Genomic DNA, 16,494 nt, shown 5'->3' with positions numbered 1-16,494 from the left:
AGCCACAAATAGTTTATTTTGACATTTTTCTGGTAAATATTTCCAGGCATGACATTTAGTTTTGAACACTTACTAATACAGCTATTACTTTCCATTCATGTCTGCATGTCTGACATAAATATTTGCCAGTTTTTCATCGCTTAAGGCACTTAATGTTTCTTGTAAACCTTATTTTTCTGTGCTGTACTTAATAACAAAAAGCACATTATGGTCAGGATACACTCTTACAGTGTGTGCATGCAGGCAGTATGGTGCATACACTGAAGATGTTTCATAAATTCCCACAATAATTATTTGGATTCAAGGTAAATCTTTTAAATAGAACATTTTATATATTTTAAACAGCAGAAATATGGCTTTATTAGGATAATAAATGTGCATCTATGGCAAAAATATTATTGATGCATAAAACTCTAAGTAGACTTATTTATTTCTTTTACAAGCAAAATAGAGAAAAAGGAAATTAGAAAAATGTTTAGTTTTTTTTTGTAGAAATGTAGTAGGTATTTGTTTATAATCAATGTAACCAAGACATAATTAAATATAAAAAACATAAAATATAACGATGCTGCTGTTTTTATTTTTTTTTAATTTTTTTAAAAAATAATATTGCACAAGTATAATTCAAGCTTTAATCTGTTAACAAAAAGATCACAGAACTTCCAGCTGTTTGTATTTTGTGCAATCTTAAAGGTATCAAATAAAATGTAAATAAATGCAGTAAATTATATTTGATTTGTGCATTAATGTTTAGTGTTGATCCTGCTGCTTTGATTCATGTAAAATACTTGATGATAAACTGTCTTTAACCCTGCTGACTGCTCATATTACATGCACCTGGTGACTTGGTTGAGTGACTGACAGCTGAAGTTTGTCAGGGCTCAGGAATGCCTGACTCCTGGACGCATAAAAGACAAACAAACAAAATGGAAACAGACTTTAAAGGCACCGAAGCACCTCTTGCATCGTGAAATGCGTCCTTTTGGAGCCAGTTGCTGTGCAGACTGAGATGACCTTCATCAGCTCCAAACAGTTTGGGGAAAATAAATGCTGGGTCCTTTCTGCATTTAGTGGCGAGCCAAAGTTTGAAGATGTTTCGGTGGATTGAGTTAGACTTTTTGCTCGAGTGGCTTTAGGCATTGTGATGTCACATTTCTGCTTTCTGAAGTGGCTTGTTTTGCCCTCTCGTGCCTCGGTTTAGTTATTGGACTGTGTTCGTCGGTTACATTAAGGACAGACATGACTGATAGTTAGCCCAGTTCAATCAAAGCCTGTTATGTTTTGAGCATGACCACTGTTGCATTATCTGTCACTTATTTTCTTTTTAAACCGAAGCTGAATATCTTTCTTTGTGGCTCACATGACATATTGGCTGCAGCACTTCCAGAATTAGTCTGACTGATCAACCTGTGGTGACCAGAACCGCACAGCTTCTCAGACTCAAAACAAAAGAGTTTAAGGAATCTCCAGACGCAGGCCCACCAAACCAGACTGAACTTTTCACATTTTCTCCTCGGCAGGAGCCAGTCCACTGGGTCATCTTAGAAGCCCAATAAGACACCACCATCATGCCCCCCTGCTACTTAGTACCTCTATTTATTTTTATTTTTTCTCCTGTGGCACCATGCAGTCCCAGGTAACTGCCACTGACCCCAGAACGAACCAAAGCTATGCCTGGTGTGCATTGCAGGTGGTGCAGCTCTGGGTGGACATGTGGAAGAGGGACATGGGCTTTGGTTAGTGGTAACATAATTCCCTCCAAATGGATGAAATGTAGAAGGACTCTGCCTCTTGTTACTTTTTTGGAGAAGACTCCCTGCAGTGTCAAGTGTATTTGCGTCTGTTATAGGTTAAATAAACACCAACGTCTCCTGCACGAACAGATTGTTTTTTTTTTCTTTTTTCTTTATTCGGTGCTTCATTAATGGAACTTTGAAAAATATAAAGTCATATTTTCAAATATGAAGCCAGGCTGATCTTTTTCATACGAACAACAACAATCAAGAAAAAAAACTTTAAGTATAAGTTTGGGTTATTTTATCAGTGCATTCATTCATGCAAAAACCAAACAAACAAACAAACAAAAAAAAGAAAGAAAAAAGTTTTTATTATATTACTGAAGGTGAAAAGGATGTATACCCACTTTTTTTTTTTTTTTTTTTTTTTAATTTTACACTCACATCTACCTTGCAGCTGGATTAATATTTCAGAAAGGAGTGTTTGTGGTTATTAATATTTATTTTTCTTAATATTATTATTATTATTATTATTATTAATAATAATAATAATAATAAAACATTTAAATTAAAAATATTTCAAAGACGTATCTCATTTGCAAACCTATGGGTGCTTGAATTCTGTAAATAGCCTACGTGTGCTAATCAAGATTAATGAGTAATTTTTGTGTCCAAAAATGGAAAAAAAGAGAGATTTTATTTATTTAAAGATGAACTGATAATTTTTATATAATTTGTTTCGATTAAATACATAATTAAAAAAAAAAAAATACAAAGGAATATGGTCCCTTATAATTTCTAAAGTGCTAACGTCGATTTGTCCAAATGAATTGATCGTATAGAGTGAAATTAATTATAATTTCTGAACTCACATTTAACCTTTTTCTTTTCAAAATGTCTCCAAAGGTCATTAATCCATCTACCTATCATGAAGCTGAGGACCAAAGCTCTCAAATCAGTTTGTTTGCATGTTTATGTGGAGTTCAACTTCACTTCTCCATCTTCAGAAAAACCAGCAGATTTTTTTCCGGCTGACTTTCTGGAAGCTGGAAGACCAGCTGATGCCCAACGAGGTAAATTAAATCCCATCTTCGGGTGCAACTTTTCTCTGGTGATAAATCATTACCTCATTGTGGTTGTCTAAACATGCTGTAAATTAGTCACTCTTGATTGTTTCCACGGAACGGCTCTTAGATTCCCCTCAAACTGCTGTTTGGGTTGGATTCGGCGCGTGGGAGGAGTTGGCTGTTTTCATAATCGGAGGAGGAGATGGCGGGGGGGTTCCTTAAGGATCCCAAACTCTTTGGAGGCTATAAAGACGTCGTGCCTTCAAGACAGAGCAAATTAAATCCATCGGCGAATTATTGCATTACGGAGCATCTGTCCGCTCCGTGGATGCGCCACAGCGATCTCTTCGTGTTTTCCATGCCCACATTTCATTAGAGTTCGTTGTGAGGATGATGGAGTACATGGAGGAGAAGTTTGCCTTGAAAAGCCAAGCGATGAAGGCCAGCGATTACTACATGGACCAAGTCATGGAGAGCCTGGACAGCGCGCAGTACTTCAACAAGTCCTCCCCGAAATGTGTGCAGGCCTTCGGGCTGCAAAGCGGCGAGCACCGCTCCTCTCCCTGCGGGGAGCAATCCGGTGAGTCCCAGCTTCATTTTCAACCTTGTGCTTTTTTCTCTCCTTTTCTGAAGGAGTTTTAGCCTAATCCATCTCTGTGACTTGACAAAAAAAAGAAACAAAAAAAGAGAAGGAAAATAAGTCCCATCATTTATCCGTCCCCCCTTTTTCCCCCATGAATTGATATTTTCCTCTTTTAGATTATTATTATTATTTTTTTTTTTTTTTTTTACAACTAATTGACAGAATAGAATAGAATAGAATAGAATAGAATGATTTTCTTATTATTTCCCAGGTAATTATGTGGTGCCAAAAACGGATGAGGACACTTTGCACACGGAACTCGGGAGGTCGATGGAGAGTTGTTGCACTTTGCGGGCGTCTCCAGTGACAACCGGGTCGGAGAAGACGGATTTGGACGACATGGGAGACAAGTGCGACAGCAATGTGTCCAGCAGCAAGAAGAGGAGACACCGTACGACCTTCACTAGCGCGCAGCTGGAAGAGCTGGAGAAAGTCTTCCAGAAAACTCACTACCCAGATGTTTATGTGCGGGAACAGCTGGCCATGAGGACGGAATTAACAGAAGCTAGAGTTCAAGTAAACTTAAATTATATTCCTTTTATTATTATTATTATTATTATTATTATTATTATTATTATTACTTTTAGGCTTACTTTTAAATGAAAGTTGAAGGATGAAATGCAGTGCGTAAAATGTCAAGTGCTTTTATTTTCTTTTTAATGTTCGGTTTGTTAAGCCACTGAAGTTTTTCTTTTAATTTACACTCAGTTTAAATTTAGAATATATTGATAATTCACGTATTGCCTTTTTCTTTCTGTAAGGTGTGGTTTCAGAATAGAAGAGCAAAGTGGAGAAAAAGAGAGCGCTACGGACAGATCCAACAGGCCAAAAGTCACTTTGCAGCCACATACGACCTGTCGGTGTTACCACGGACTGACAGCTACACACAGGCAAGTTGCGTTCAGGTTCCCCTTTTTATTTTGCCTTTTTTTTTTTTTTTTTTGTCAGAAAAGAAGGGAACAAAGACATTTAAAGTGTTTGTCTTCCGCGCGCCACGTTTAACGTGTCACCCTTTTTTTAAAAGACCCAATTTATATAAGTCATTACTAGCTGAATAAAGCCTGCCATTACTGCTCCATGAATCACTTCTTATGAAACCCATCCTCAGATAAGAGTCTGGACACTGATTAGAGCCCCTGTGAGGTGTCACATCAGAATAAATGGCCTTATATCAGATTTCATGTTGGCTGACCATTAATCTTTCTGTTTGAGCAAAGGTCAGATACAAGATGAGGTGAGAGGAGATGCAGGATGTCAGTTTGTCCTTTTGGTGGGTCCTCTATCACAAACTCAGATTGGGCCTCTGAGTGTGTTGTTCCTTTTAGCTTTTTTTTTTTTTTCTCAGATGGAAATTTGCCAGCAGCAGCTCCTCACAGAAGTCTGTGTTCACATTTTGGGTTGAAAGAAAGCAGCTGAAGTGTTTCTCACAAGGAGGCAAAATTTTAAAGACGAATCGGAGTCTTGTCTCAAGGACCCCGATCAGAAATCCGTTGGACTGTCTTGCATTTTCCGCGCACATGTTTCTAATAGAATCCCTCAGATACCAGCCATACCCGCTCATACAGCTGATCTGGATTACTATCGTTAAAAGGATGGATCCCCTTGTAACTGTGTCGGCTGTTGTCTCTCTAAACACACTGGACATGGACTGGATTCTTGTGGCTTTAGAGGAATTACACTTTTCCTTTGTTGACTCTTTGGTTTTGGCCCTTGCTGCTGCTATTTGGGCAGGAATTAAAGTTCTCCTTATCAATGACAAATGTTTTCAAGAAGGCACTGTTAGGAGACAGTTTATGGTCCAAGTTCATCCTTATATTTCTATTTTAATCTTTTGGTATAATATTTTTCTCTGACTGTCAAAGTGGACCACAACTAGCCCAAAATCCTTGTTGCTGTTTTTCAAAAACACTTTAGTAAAAATGTATATTTCAGTTCTTTTATAGTTTCTTTTATTTTCCATGCATACAGATCTGCTTAATATGACTGAATTAATAAAACTGTTACCATGAATGTTTGTTTGTATTCAAAGATTATGACCAATTTAAGTCACGTAATGAAAACTAAATGTGGAAAAAAAAAGATTTTGAATGCAGCTTCTGCTATCCTCTAAGTTTGACTGAAATTTTGACAAATGAGACGGGGCAAGTTTTTCCAAAGTGAATACAGTCAGTAGAATGTGATAAAATCATCAGCAAAAAGCTGTGTGGCAGGCATGCTGAAGTGGAACGAGGTTTCTGCTTTAAAACGCTCATCCTCTGCACGGACCGTCCAGTCCTGTCCAATTCCTATCAAAGTACCACAAGAGGCCACAGGATTGCCAGATTATTCATTCAGAAAATGCTTGAAATAACCCAAAAACCATTTCTTTATTTTATTTTATTTTTCCTATTTTTAATGCAGGTTCTGTTTCTAAGATTAATACATCCACTTAAGTAGAACCTAACACACAAACACACCAAATAAATAAAAAAGATGTATCATTTTCTTTAACAGCTTCCCTATTATAATCCACAAAAATATACAAAATACTTCCATGTATCGGATGGTGCTTACACGGATATCTGAAACAGTCCATCATGAAATTATTTACATTTTTTTTTTGCTTGTTTGGTGACTCCTGTATTAGATTCACCTTTCTTACTCCGCTAATATTTTATTTTTTTTTAAAACTGTTTAAACTGTTTAAATTAAATGATTTATTTAAAAAAATTAAAACAAATTTGCCATGTTTCTAACCTTTTATGGGGGGCACAATGGATGGAAATTGGATACTGGCTAAAATCTGGGGTGTTTAAACATTTAAATTTTCTATGTAGCCTAATTTTCCTTATCATTAATTGTCCATTCCAAATAAACAGTGTGTTACTTTGCATCTTTATTCATGTCACTTTTGCTGGATTTGTTTATTGGTTTATTTTCATTCTAAGGAAATCATTTTCAGAATTTTGTTTAGAAAGAAAGAAAAGCAAAGAAAGGAAAGAAATGTATGCTCTCTGTTGGTGATTTAAAAAATTTCTTTGCTGTGAAACAACATTACAAAAGACAACTCAAAGTGCACAGAGAGTTCTTAAATGGCATGGTTTATATTTATTTTCAGTGCAGAGTGCAGAAAGACAAGTTATGGCAAAAGACAAAGCTGGCAGCCCTGATTTATATAGTAGCCTTTATAGTCAGTAGGTGCTGACCTACGTCTACCATTTATGCAGTTGAAACAGTGACATCTCATACAATACTCTATAATATTCTCCGGTAAAATATTTTTGTCACTTGAGCCAAGTTTGCCTCTGAAGGTGACTGGATCCTGAACTCTCCCTGTAGTTTCTGACACTGTCTTTTTCCAACAGATCCCAAACAACCTGTGGCCGAGCCCAGCTCCCGGCAGCTCTGTGGTCTCCTCCTGCATGCTGCCTCGAGGCTCCCCTCCATGTGTCACCTCCTACTCACACTCCCCCCGTTCAGCTGCCGCCGCTGCTGACCACGGCTATGTGGGCTTCCCCAATCAGCAGAACCAGTTCGGCCACGTCTCCCTCAATAACTTCTTCAGTGCGGACTCGCTCCTCACGCCGGCTGCTAACAGTCACCCGGCCTTTGAGACCAAGCCCGAGTTTGAAAGGCGCTCCTCCAGCATTGCAGTGCTGCGCATGAAGGCCAAGGAGCACACGGCCAACATTTCCTGGGCCATGTGATTTCTATGTATGTCGGGAAAATCTGGATAAAATACAGAAAATTTCTGTAGTTTCCAGTTTTTAACAAAATGTGGGAACTGCCTTAAGAACCGAACTTCTGTCTGCACCATCAGGAAATGCCGTCTACATGTGGACGTTGCGGCAACATTTGTGCACCTTTGCACACAGGAAATGTAATTAAATGTTTCATGACAATCAGATGTCTTTAAAGATGTACTGCAACAAGCAGACGAGTGACTTCTGTAGCTAAACCAAAGCAATACATTTAGAGTTTCAGGTTATTCTTCAATGCATATTTCTCTTTTATACTTTTAATCGGACAAGATGTTATCCACTCTTTGATGACCCCCTTGTGATTGGTGGGGCAGAGAGTTGTGATGTGTGCACAGAGGTCAAGAGTTCAGCTTTTCCTCTTGACTGAGACAAAATGAAGGGCAACAGTGAAGCAGGAAGAGTGAAAGGCTCGGGTGGTAAACGTGGATCCCAAGTTAGGGGTCCCAAACCACTTTCGTGTTTCTGAGCACTGTGAATAAGCTTTTTTTTTTTCTTTTTTTTTTTTTTTTTGTAAATCTTCTTTAAAGTCTTCCACCCTGGTTCTGGCTCAGATGACTGAGGATGAGCAGGTTAGAGAAAAACATCTGACTTGATGTACTAACATGTCTGTGTGCTTTGTAGCAAAGCTCTGAATTTCCATTTTCCGCCTTTGTTGTGCATCACAGGTAAACAATGCAGGCAAAGGAGGCAAGTTTTGAAATTGTTTTGTGCTTAAAATTTATCTGACGGAATCGTAATAATAAATGAACGTCACTCAATTCTGGTGTGACTGCACTTTCCTCATTTAAAACTGGAAGGTAAGAAAAGCTTCTGTTTCTCATAAACAAGCCCAGAGGAAGCATGAAAACCTGCAGAGAACTGCTTCTGGCTACTTGGTATTTCTTTCTTCACAGAGTCAGTCTTACTCAAAGCTCAGTGTTTAATTTCCCTGTTTTTTCCAGTTTACGAATTAACAACTTTTAAAGGTGTGTTGAGCTTTTTTTCTTAAAAAAAAAAAAAAGCAAGACAGAATATTTCTAAAGACCATTCTTACTGAGATGGACAGAAACCACCAACACAATTTTGTGGGATTCATTTTGGCTCATGATAAAAACAACAACATCCTCGCATCACTTTGAGAATTTTCTAATTTCTTTGGCCTGTTGATTGCAGTGAGCCTGAAGTCTGAAGATTTCCATCAATCATGCAAATCTTTACGCCACATGTACCATGCCTTCATGAAATAACTGCTCACCAGGTTTTGATCAGAAGTTACTTAAACTGACGTAAGAGAAAAAAGTATAGCAGAGTACTAATAAATATTTACCAATCTGGTGTTTCAGATTGCAGGACAACTGTAATGACAGAAAATGTGATTCGTTTTAAACTCTGGCACCAAGTACTCAGCTGTGTCAAGACAAATATTTTCAGTATGGATCTTTTTCAGTGTGAGGGACATATTTTCTTGGCGTCTTTGCTGCACTGACCAACTTCAGCATAAAAAGAAAACTAACAAAGTAAACTGATGAAAGTGACCTAAAAACTAAAAAGGGAGACAAATGTGTAACTGCAAGGGTGAGGGTGCCATGATTGCATATATAAGTAGACTCCAACAAAATCTTAGTCTTTCAAAGTGTTCATTTTAAGGAGTCATGCCTGACTATTTTTCAGCAAACTTTATCAGAGAAAAATCAGTTCAAAGAAACATTGTTTTCAGTGCAAGTCTGCAAATAAAATGAACTTCATAACATCTACATTACATAATAATTTGGGCAATATAGCTCATTTGGGGAAATTTCACCTCTTACTCACCAAGTTCAGCTTAATGTTCGATGGACAGAAAGACAGGGAAGTCTCAGATAAATGGTAAATTTTACTTGTACTTATATAGCGCTTTTCTAGTCATACAGACCACTCAAAGCGCTTTACACTACTTGTCACATTCACCCATTCACACACACTCATTCAACACACTCATACCCCGATAGGCACATCAGGGGGCAGCTTGGGTTCAGTGTCTTGCCCTAGGACACTTTGGCATTTTAGTCAGGGGAAGCCTGGAATCGAAGGACGACTGCTCTTCCTCCTGAGCTAAAGCCATCCCGAGATGAGTCCTGGTTCTGCATAAAACATGAGATAGAGGCTCTTGTCATGGGCTGCATCACATGTCTGACTTGCTTATATGTAAAGGTATGGTTGATGCAGTGTATGTTGGAATATTGGACAGAATTTGCTAAGCATCAAGTTGACATGTGTCCTTGTAATGTGAATGCTTATTTCAGCCAGACCTCGTTCTGCATAACTTACAGCAACATGACTGCAGATCAGATCTGTCTTCTATTACAAGTGTGTACCACATCATGTTGAGTAGAGTGAGACGACGAAGACCACAGACTGTTGATCAGCTGAAATCTTGTATCCAACAAGAGAAAGAATGGACAGAGACTCATTCCCACTCTACCAAACAGTAAAAGAAAGGTAACATTATCATGAACATTTCCATTTCAACTTTCCTTGTGAGGCATAAAGTCTATCATTTGTTAGTGTTTTCTACTCAACCTGTCTGAAAATGGATTTTATTTATTTCTTGTTTTTTTTCTGTAAATGGAGTTTGTTGACAGCAAGAAAAATTTGCAACCTGACGCTTTGGATTCAACACTAATAAAAACCCTTGAAGTTTGGAAAAATCCCCTTCATGTCATCTAACACAATCAGTCTCATCAATAGTAGCCGTCTCCATGAGGCCCCAACTTTATATGCTTCTTGCAAAACACACACTCCCTGTCCTTTAAATCCATCACACAGTGCTGTAATTGGGAGCATGTCTCCTTCTTTGTCCTCTGTTTCCTCGCTGACATCATCCTTTTGTTTTGCTCCGAGTCACAGTATGTGGTGGTGAACATTACTAAGGAAAGCCTGAATGTAAGAGCAGCGGGCTTGACTCAGTTAGGGATGTAACTTAGATCAGATGCTTTGGTAAGGAAAAAAAAAACTTGTTTCTTTGGGGTGGCTTCCTGGTTGTTGTCATTTAAAGGCACTGCACCAATTGCTTCATCTGCATGCATTCTAAGACAAAGGCTTTGATTCTGAAGTGCTCATGGATTCATAGCTGGATGTCAAACAAATGATTTGTTTTACTGTATTAAAATGAGGGTTTACTGTAGTATATTTACAGGATATGATATCTGCATTTTATGTTACTATATTGTATTTATACCCATGATGAATGGGTCAGTGTACTTTATATAAATATGCAAATATGCAACAACTTTAGTATGCTCATAAGTAGAGCTGCTTAAATACAGTGTGTCATTTCTTTTTGGCCATTTTACTACAGAACAGAAATCCTGCCTTTAAAGCTCACACATATAGTCAGATGATCCATCAGGGTGGAATCTGATGTTACATCCACTTTCACTGCTATCAATCCATAGGTGGTATCTTCACTGTTGTTGCAGAGCCTCACAATGTTCACTGTACTATGTGACAAGTTCTCCATTTGAGAATTTATTTGTGAAGAGAAGCAGTTTGCAGGGACTTGATAATTCATCAAAATTTCACTGTTACAATGGAATGGATGAGAATTTTTGTACAGTTAAGATCTATCATGAAGCTCTAACACTAAGAGTCCATATTTCTTCAGGGCAGCTTGTAACTTCCTTCGCTGACACTTCTGAATAATCTTTCCTCCACCAGCATAGCTTGTTAACCCTTGTGTATTATTTCAATTTACTATACTGTCAGGTTGTTAGGCGACAAAAAAGGTCTCTACCAAAAACTTCCATGGAAAAGTTACATTTCAATATTTTACCCGTTTTTTGCTCAAAACATTCAATTAACTTCAGTCATAATGAAAATAAATAAATAAATAAATAAAGAGAAATGTAAATATTTTTTTATTTCTATCACATGATGTCACTGTTTTTGGGAAAAAAAACCCCACATAAAATGAGTCATTTTCCATGTCAGACCACGAGATTTTTCTTTTTCAGTTAATGGATTAGTAACCTCAATTTTGTTACATTGTTAAAATTTATAGGAAAATATATAAGTAAAATTTGTCTTAGTCGACTTGTATTTAGAACTTTAAGACTCAGCTTCCAAAAACACACAAACCAGCCCCCCAGCATCTTTCATATGTTATATATTTTACATGCACATTCATTCATAAAAACTGTGAATTCAAGCGATCAACTTGGCATTGAAAGATATAGAGTTGTATAAATAATTTCCATATTTGGTAATTTGAAGAAAAAAAAGTGGAAAATGTATTACTCTACAATAATATTCTGGCAGTTTCTGTGGATGGACTTTCATGTCCTTTAATGACCTGAAAAGGCTGTAAATTTCTTTTCAGTGTCCTGGTGACCTTTAAGGAAAATTAAAATAGTTCTACAAGAGAAACTCCTTCTTACCAAATATGATCCACATACATCAGGAAACACAACCGGCATGGTGGCTTTAAAAATGGAAGGAAAAATGTCCTGAATGGATAAATGCTGGCAACTACCAGTAGGCATCTCATAATGCATGGAGTTGCCAGTTTCCGAGATTTTCCATCTTTTGAACAGCTTTTCTGATGCTAAAAACCAGGTTCAATCCTTTGCAATGTTTCCTTCACACAATAATGGATTTTTTTTTCATATCAATAACTATCAAGTTCTATTAAACACCAAGAAAGCTGAGAAATGTCATGGTTCAATAAAGTGTACAGTCATAATGAGAGGTAAGTTGATTGTTGGTTGTTCATCCCCTTTAATGTGACCCATAGAAGTATCTGCTAAACTTCTGCCCCTACAGGCCTCATTAGGTAAATAATACTCATATATGCCTTTTATACATCACAGCCCCCCTTAGCATGCTTTCTTTTAGAAAGAAAAACAAAATAATATTTCACCACACTTATTTAGAGCTTGGGGTCCCTGTTAATATATCAATAGTCAATATGATTGTATAGTTTCTAACAAAATATTGGTTTTGAAATGAAATAAAATGGAAAACACTTTGTGGCCTCAAGGCAACAGTTCAATGGTTTTTAATAAACAAAAACATGGTTTGTTTCCTGGGAGCAAGATCATAAAATAACGGGGGGTTGACATCACAGTTATGTTCAGCATTTCCCATCACGGACTGACTCCATATTTGACTCCCAAACTGGACAACTGTTTCTTCACTACTGGGTTATGTTCAGTCAGTAATGCAACAACATTGTATTAAGACTGTGTTGCCACTTTCTGCTTGCCAGCGATCTTACTTGGTGAGAATTAGAAACAAGTTAGGACTGATATAGATCATGCTCTACTGGCATCATCATTTCAGCAACACACTGTATGTTTATCAACAAAAATATGACTTCTTCAGCTTTGTGTACTTCCGCTAAACATAGTGCTGATGATAAAACCAAAATGGCCTATGTACAATGGAGAGATGATATGTCCAAGTAATTTCATAGTTTAGGTGGGTGTTCACACACTGCACACATGAAAAAGGAGAGCTATGTGATGACATAGATCTTTTTATATTATTCACAGAAGATTTAAGCTTTGAATTGAAAAAAAACCCCCCATCAGTTCAGTTTCCCGACATCTCAAAGTATTAGAGGATGAGTTCCTACTTGCCCAAGGAGTATGGAAAAGCTTGAAAGTGTGTTCATGGATGAAAGTAGTTGGGATTGAGACCCTTTATTACAAATCCTGCATTTTGTCTACTCCTGTAAGAACACATTTAGCTGTTTCATAGCAATGTTGCTATGTATGTTTGGTAACTTTTAAGCCTCATGGCCAAGATTCTTCACTGAAGCCCAGTCAAGATCGTCTGTATGATGAAGATTGCTGTTAAATCCTGGTAAATGGAACAAAAACATAATCTAATGTTAAGATGGACTCAGCTTGTGTTGTTGTCAGCTTCTGTCCCGGCAATGGCAATGTTGATGAGCCAAACAAATAAGCAGCTTTTATTCCCCGATGAGCTTTTAACCTACAACATAGTAGAAGCAAAGAGAGAAGGACCCCGAACCAACCCGAACTAACAAAGAAAAATGGCTGACAGCCTTTAATAACGTTGTGATTGCAACAAACTCTGGCATGCTTCAACTCAGCTCTTTTTGATTGCAAAAAAAGCTTCAACATCCAGTTTTCTTTTCATAAAATCAGTGGCTCACTTCCATTTTTTTCCAACTTCAGGAAGAACACTAAACTAGTCTAGATCAGTTTTACAATTTTAACAACTGAAAGCCCCAGTCTCTTGTATGGCCTGCTTACAACTTATCTTCAGTTTATTCACTCAGACTATCTGAGTTGTTTCCAAACTTTTTCTGCAAGGGCCTTCCCTTGCATCAAAAATTACCTCAAATATTTTAGTTTGGTGTACAATAAAACCTTTTAAAATGCAGCATTAGGGTCATAAGGCATCTCACTAAGTGTGGTTTGATTTATTATCCTGCAGTTTAGCTCTCAAATAGCATGCCGAAAGACAAATTAAAAGGACCAAAACTTTTTTCTCCACTTTCACCAGAGTTTTGCCACAAATGAATCCCTACAAGTATGATTCTGTGAAACTGACCTCATCTGGTGGTGTGATTTCTACCTCTGTTACCTTTGATAAACTGGCCTGTAACCAAAACTCCAATCTGTTCTTTTAAAACATCCATCATCTCTTTTCCACCACCTCCTTGTGCCACCACTTAATCTTTTATCTCTCTGCATGGCGGCGCTCATCACATTGTGACCGGACAACCAGAGACCCATCATGTGTGTGTTTGTGTGGAAGAGAGAGTGAGAGAGCTCCTGCAGACCAGATCCATCAACAGCTCCAATGGGTTTGACCCCAATAGGTTAACCACAGCCATTAATATAAGAGCTTCCCTCCCCTGCTGCCTTACTTCCCGCACAACCTCCTGGTTGAACATGGGGGAGGACAGACCTTTATATACATGTGTGCAGTTGCACACACACATATACACACACACAGTTTTTGGCATTAAGAAACAGAGGTAGATCAAACGTTCTGCTGGCAGTTGTCTGAAAAATGATGTTGGTGGTCACGTATGTTCCATCCTAGAGATCTACACTTGGTGTCATACCACTGTTGTTATTCTCATCACTCAGCAGGAATGTTCTTTTTCTTCTCTGGAATGGATGGAGCTGCTGTACAGGCAGAGTTATTCCTCATAAGACCTCTCTTTGGCTTTGAATAAAAAATAGGAATCCCATAATGGAATGAGTATATTTCATCAACCACGAAGTCTATTTAGACCTCCTCTTCACAAAGCCTACTTTTTATCCCTGCAGTCAGAAATGAATTACCCAAAGGATATTTTCACAAGAAGGGCTTGTGCTCGCTATAATCTTGGTTTAAAAATAAAGCTGAGATATGTAATACAACATTTATTTTAATGTCAGAATCAAGATATGTGTTACTGTCTAAGAACTAATCCACTAGAACACAGTAGAAAATGTAAATAATTATCTCTTTCTAAAAGAAAACCACAATAACTTCCGCAAAAACCAGTTAGTGGCCCAGTTCATCCTGGGACTAACAAAATAATGTCTGATGACGACCTATAGAAAAGCGGAAAAAAAAGAATCTGATCAGTTTTGTAAATGTTTTTAATGGTTGTTATCAAGGTCAATACTTCAGGAACCCTTCAGATGATGCTGATGATGAACAGTTTTTATCAACACTCAGAGTCAGGAGGGTTGAGAAATAGTCCTGAAATTCATGTTAGAAACACTACAAGGATCCATAAAGAAGTCAGCCCCAAGATATTATATAATAGGAAGAGTGAATACTTCACTAGAAAGCCTGTTTCATCTTCATGGAAATAAGAAGGACGTTCATGATTAAACATATTAATACAGGTTTTTCAGATTGAATAAAACTTTTGGCGACAAAAGTAAGACATGATTTATTTTTACGTAATTTTTTGTTTGTGACTCTTTGGCTGCTGGCTCAGAGTTCTCTTTCAAACCTCGTTAGGTATCTCACTATGGGAAGCACCCTCTGGCTTGACCAATCATGGAAGCTCTATTACCGCCAAGTCTGTCCAAGACAGACCAATCACCTGCCTGGCACTTGGGCTCCCCATCCCCTTTATAAGTGCCTATAGACCCGTACCTGACATTCTTGCTTTCTTCACTTAAGATCACTTAAGCTCCTCAGCAATCCTAACACTGGATTATTCGCCAAACTGTTCAACGACATGGCGACGACAAGGTCGTCTGTGAACGCGGGTTTTACCGGGTCAGGATACAAGATACACTTTTCGTAAAGATTAGTGTAGAATTGCGGGGTTTATTCATCGTGTTGTGCAGACCTCCGTTTTCTTTATTCACAGCAAGGTCAACTTGTCTGTTCCTTAAGATCTGTTAGCATTAGCTGTAATTGGCTCTGCTAGCATAATGACTACTGCCAGTTCCTTTCAGGGGAACCCAGGTGAGGACCAGCTGAAGGATTTCGTGTCCAGACCTTGTCTGGTAGCTTGAGGGTTGACCATCTCGGAGAAGGACCCCCACCCTCTCTGCATCGCATGCATGGGTGTAAAGCACGCTCAGTCGTCATTGGCACAGCCGATCTCCTGTGAACACTGCTGCACTATGCCGCTGCGGATCCTGCAACACCACCTGTGAGCATCGGGAGCCTCAAAAGCCAATCTGAGACTCTCCGACACCGCAGCAAAGCCCGGCGTTAAGACTGGGGACAAGCCTGCAGCACGTGTTGGTTGGGGGGACATGGTAGAGCACCCCGGTGGGGTTTTTTGCCCCGCTGTTTGACCAGCTTCTCGATTCAGAAGGAGACGCTGGCTATGGGATGGAAGATGAGGATGATGTTAATTTGGACCTTCTCTGTGACGATATGGAGGATGACAATGAAGATGCCATCCTCCCTTCAGCTCCAGTGTTGCGGCCAAGCAGCTCTGCCAGTGATGGCACCCAGCCATCTTCAGCCCCATGTGAGGTCGACCTGCATGATGTGTGTAAGCGGGCGGCAGCCCGACTTGCTGTCGACTGGCCTGCATCACAGGAGGGCAGTGGAGAAGAAAGGAATCTGTTCGACGGAAAAATTCTGCCATCGTGCCAGGCTCTGGCTAAGCAGCTTATGCCAGCTGTCCCAGCCTGCATGAAGGAGATGAAGGGATACTGGGATAAACTGTTTCACCACAGAGTCCCCTTCAAGGGCTATTTTGGCCTGGAGATCACTAACAGCGAAGGTTTGGGTCTGGCTGACCCGCCAGTGGTACAGCAGTCAGTGGCATTTCACCTCCACCCCAACCACCGCTCCACTCTGGTGTCTGCAAGGCTGATTCTCCCGGGCAAAATGGAGCTTTTTAC

At 38.8% G+C, this 16,494-nt stretch overlaps 1 protein-coding gene across 1 annotated transcript; it reads left to right on the top strand.

Moving 5' to 3' along the window:
- Positions 1 to 3,193: 3,193 nt before the first annotated feature.
- On the top strand, positions 3,194 to 7,132 carry alx1 (ALX homeobox 1; the record flags this gene model as incomplete). Its single annotated transcript, XM_079248894.1, has 4 exons — positions 3,194 to 3,383; positions 3,658 to 3,962; positions 4,208 to 4,336; positions 6,791 to 7,132. The coding sequence occupies 4 exons, from the start codon at positions 3,194 to 3,196 to the stop codon at positions 7,130 to 7,132; spliced, it is 966 nt and encodes a 321-aa protein (XP_079105020.1).
- Positions 7,133 to 16,494: the final 9,362 nt, after the last annotated feature.

The sequence above is a fragment of the Telmatherina bonti genome (genome assembly GCF_933228915.1).
Source record: "Telmatherina bonti genome assembly, chromosome: 2".
Classification (NCBI taxonomy): Eukaryota; Metazoa; Chordata; class Actinopteri; order Atheriniformes; family Telmatherinidae; genus Telmatherina; species Telmatherina bonti.
The sequence above is the reverse complement of the archived record's forward strand: the minus strand, read 5'-3'. Positions and strand labels throughout refer to the sequence as shown.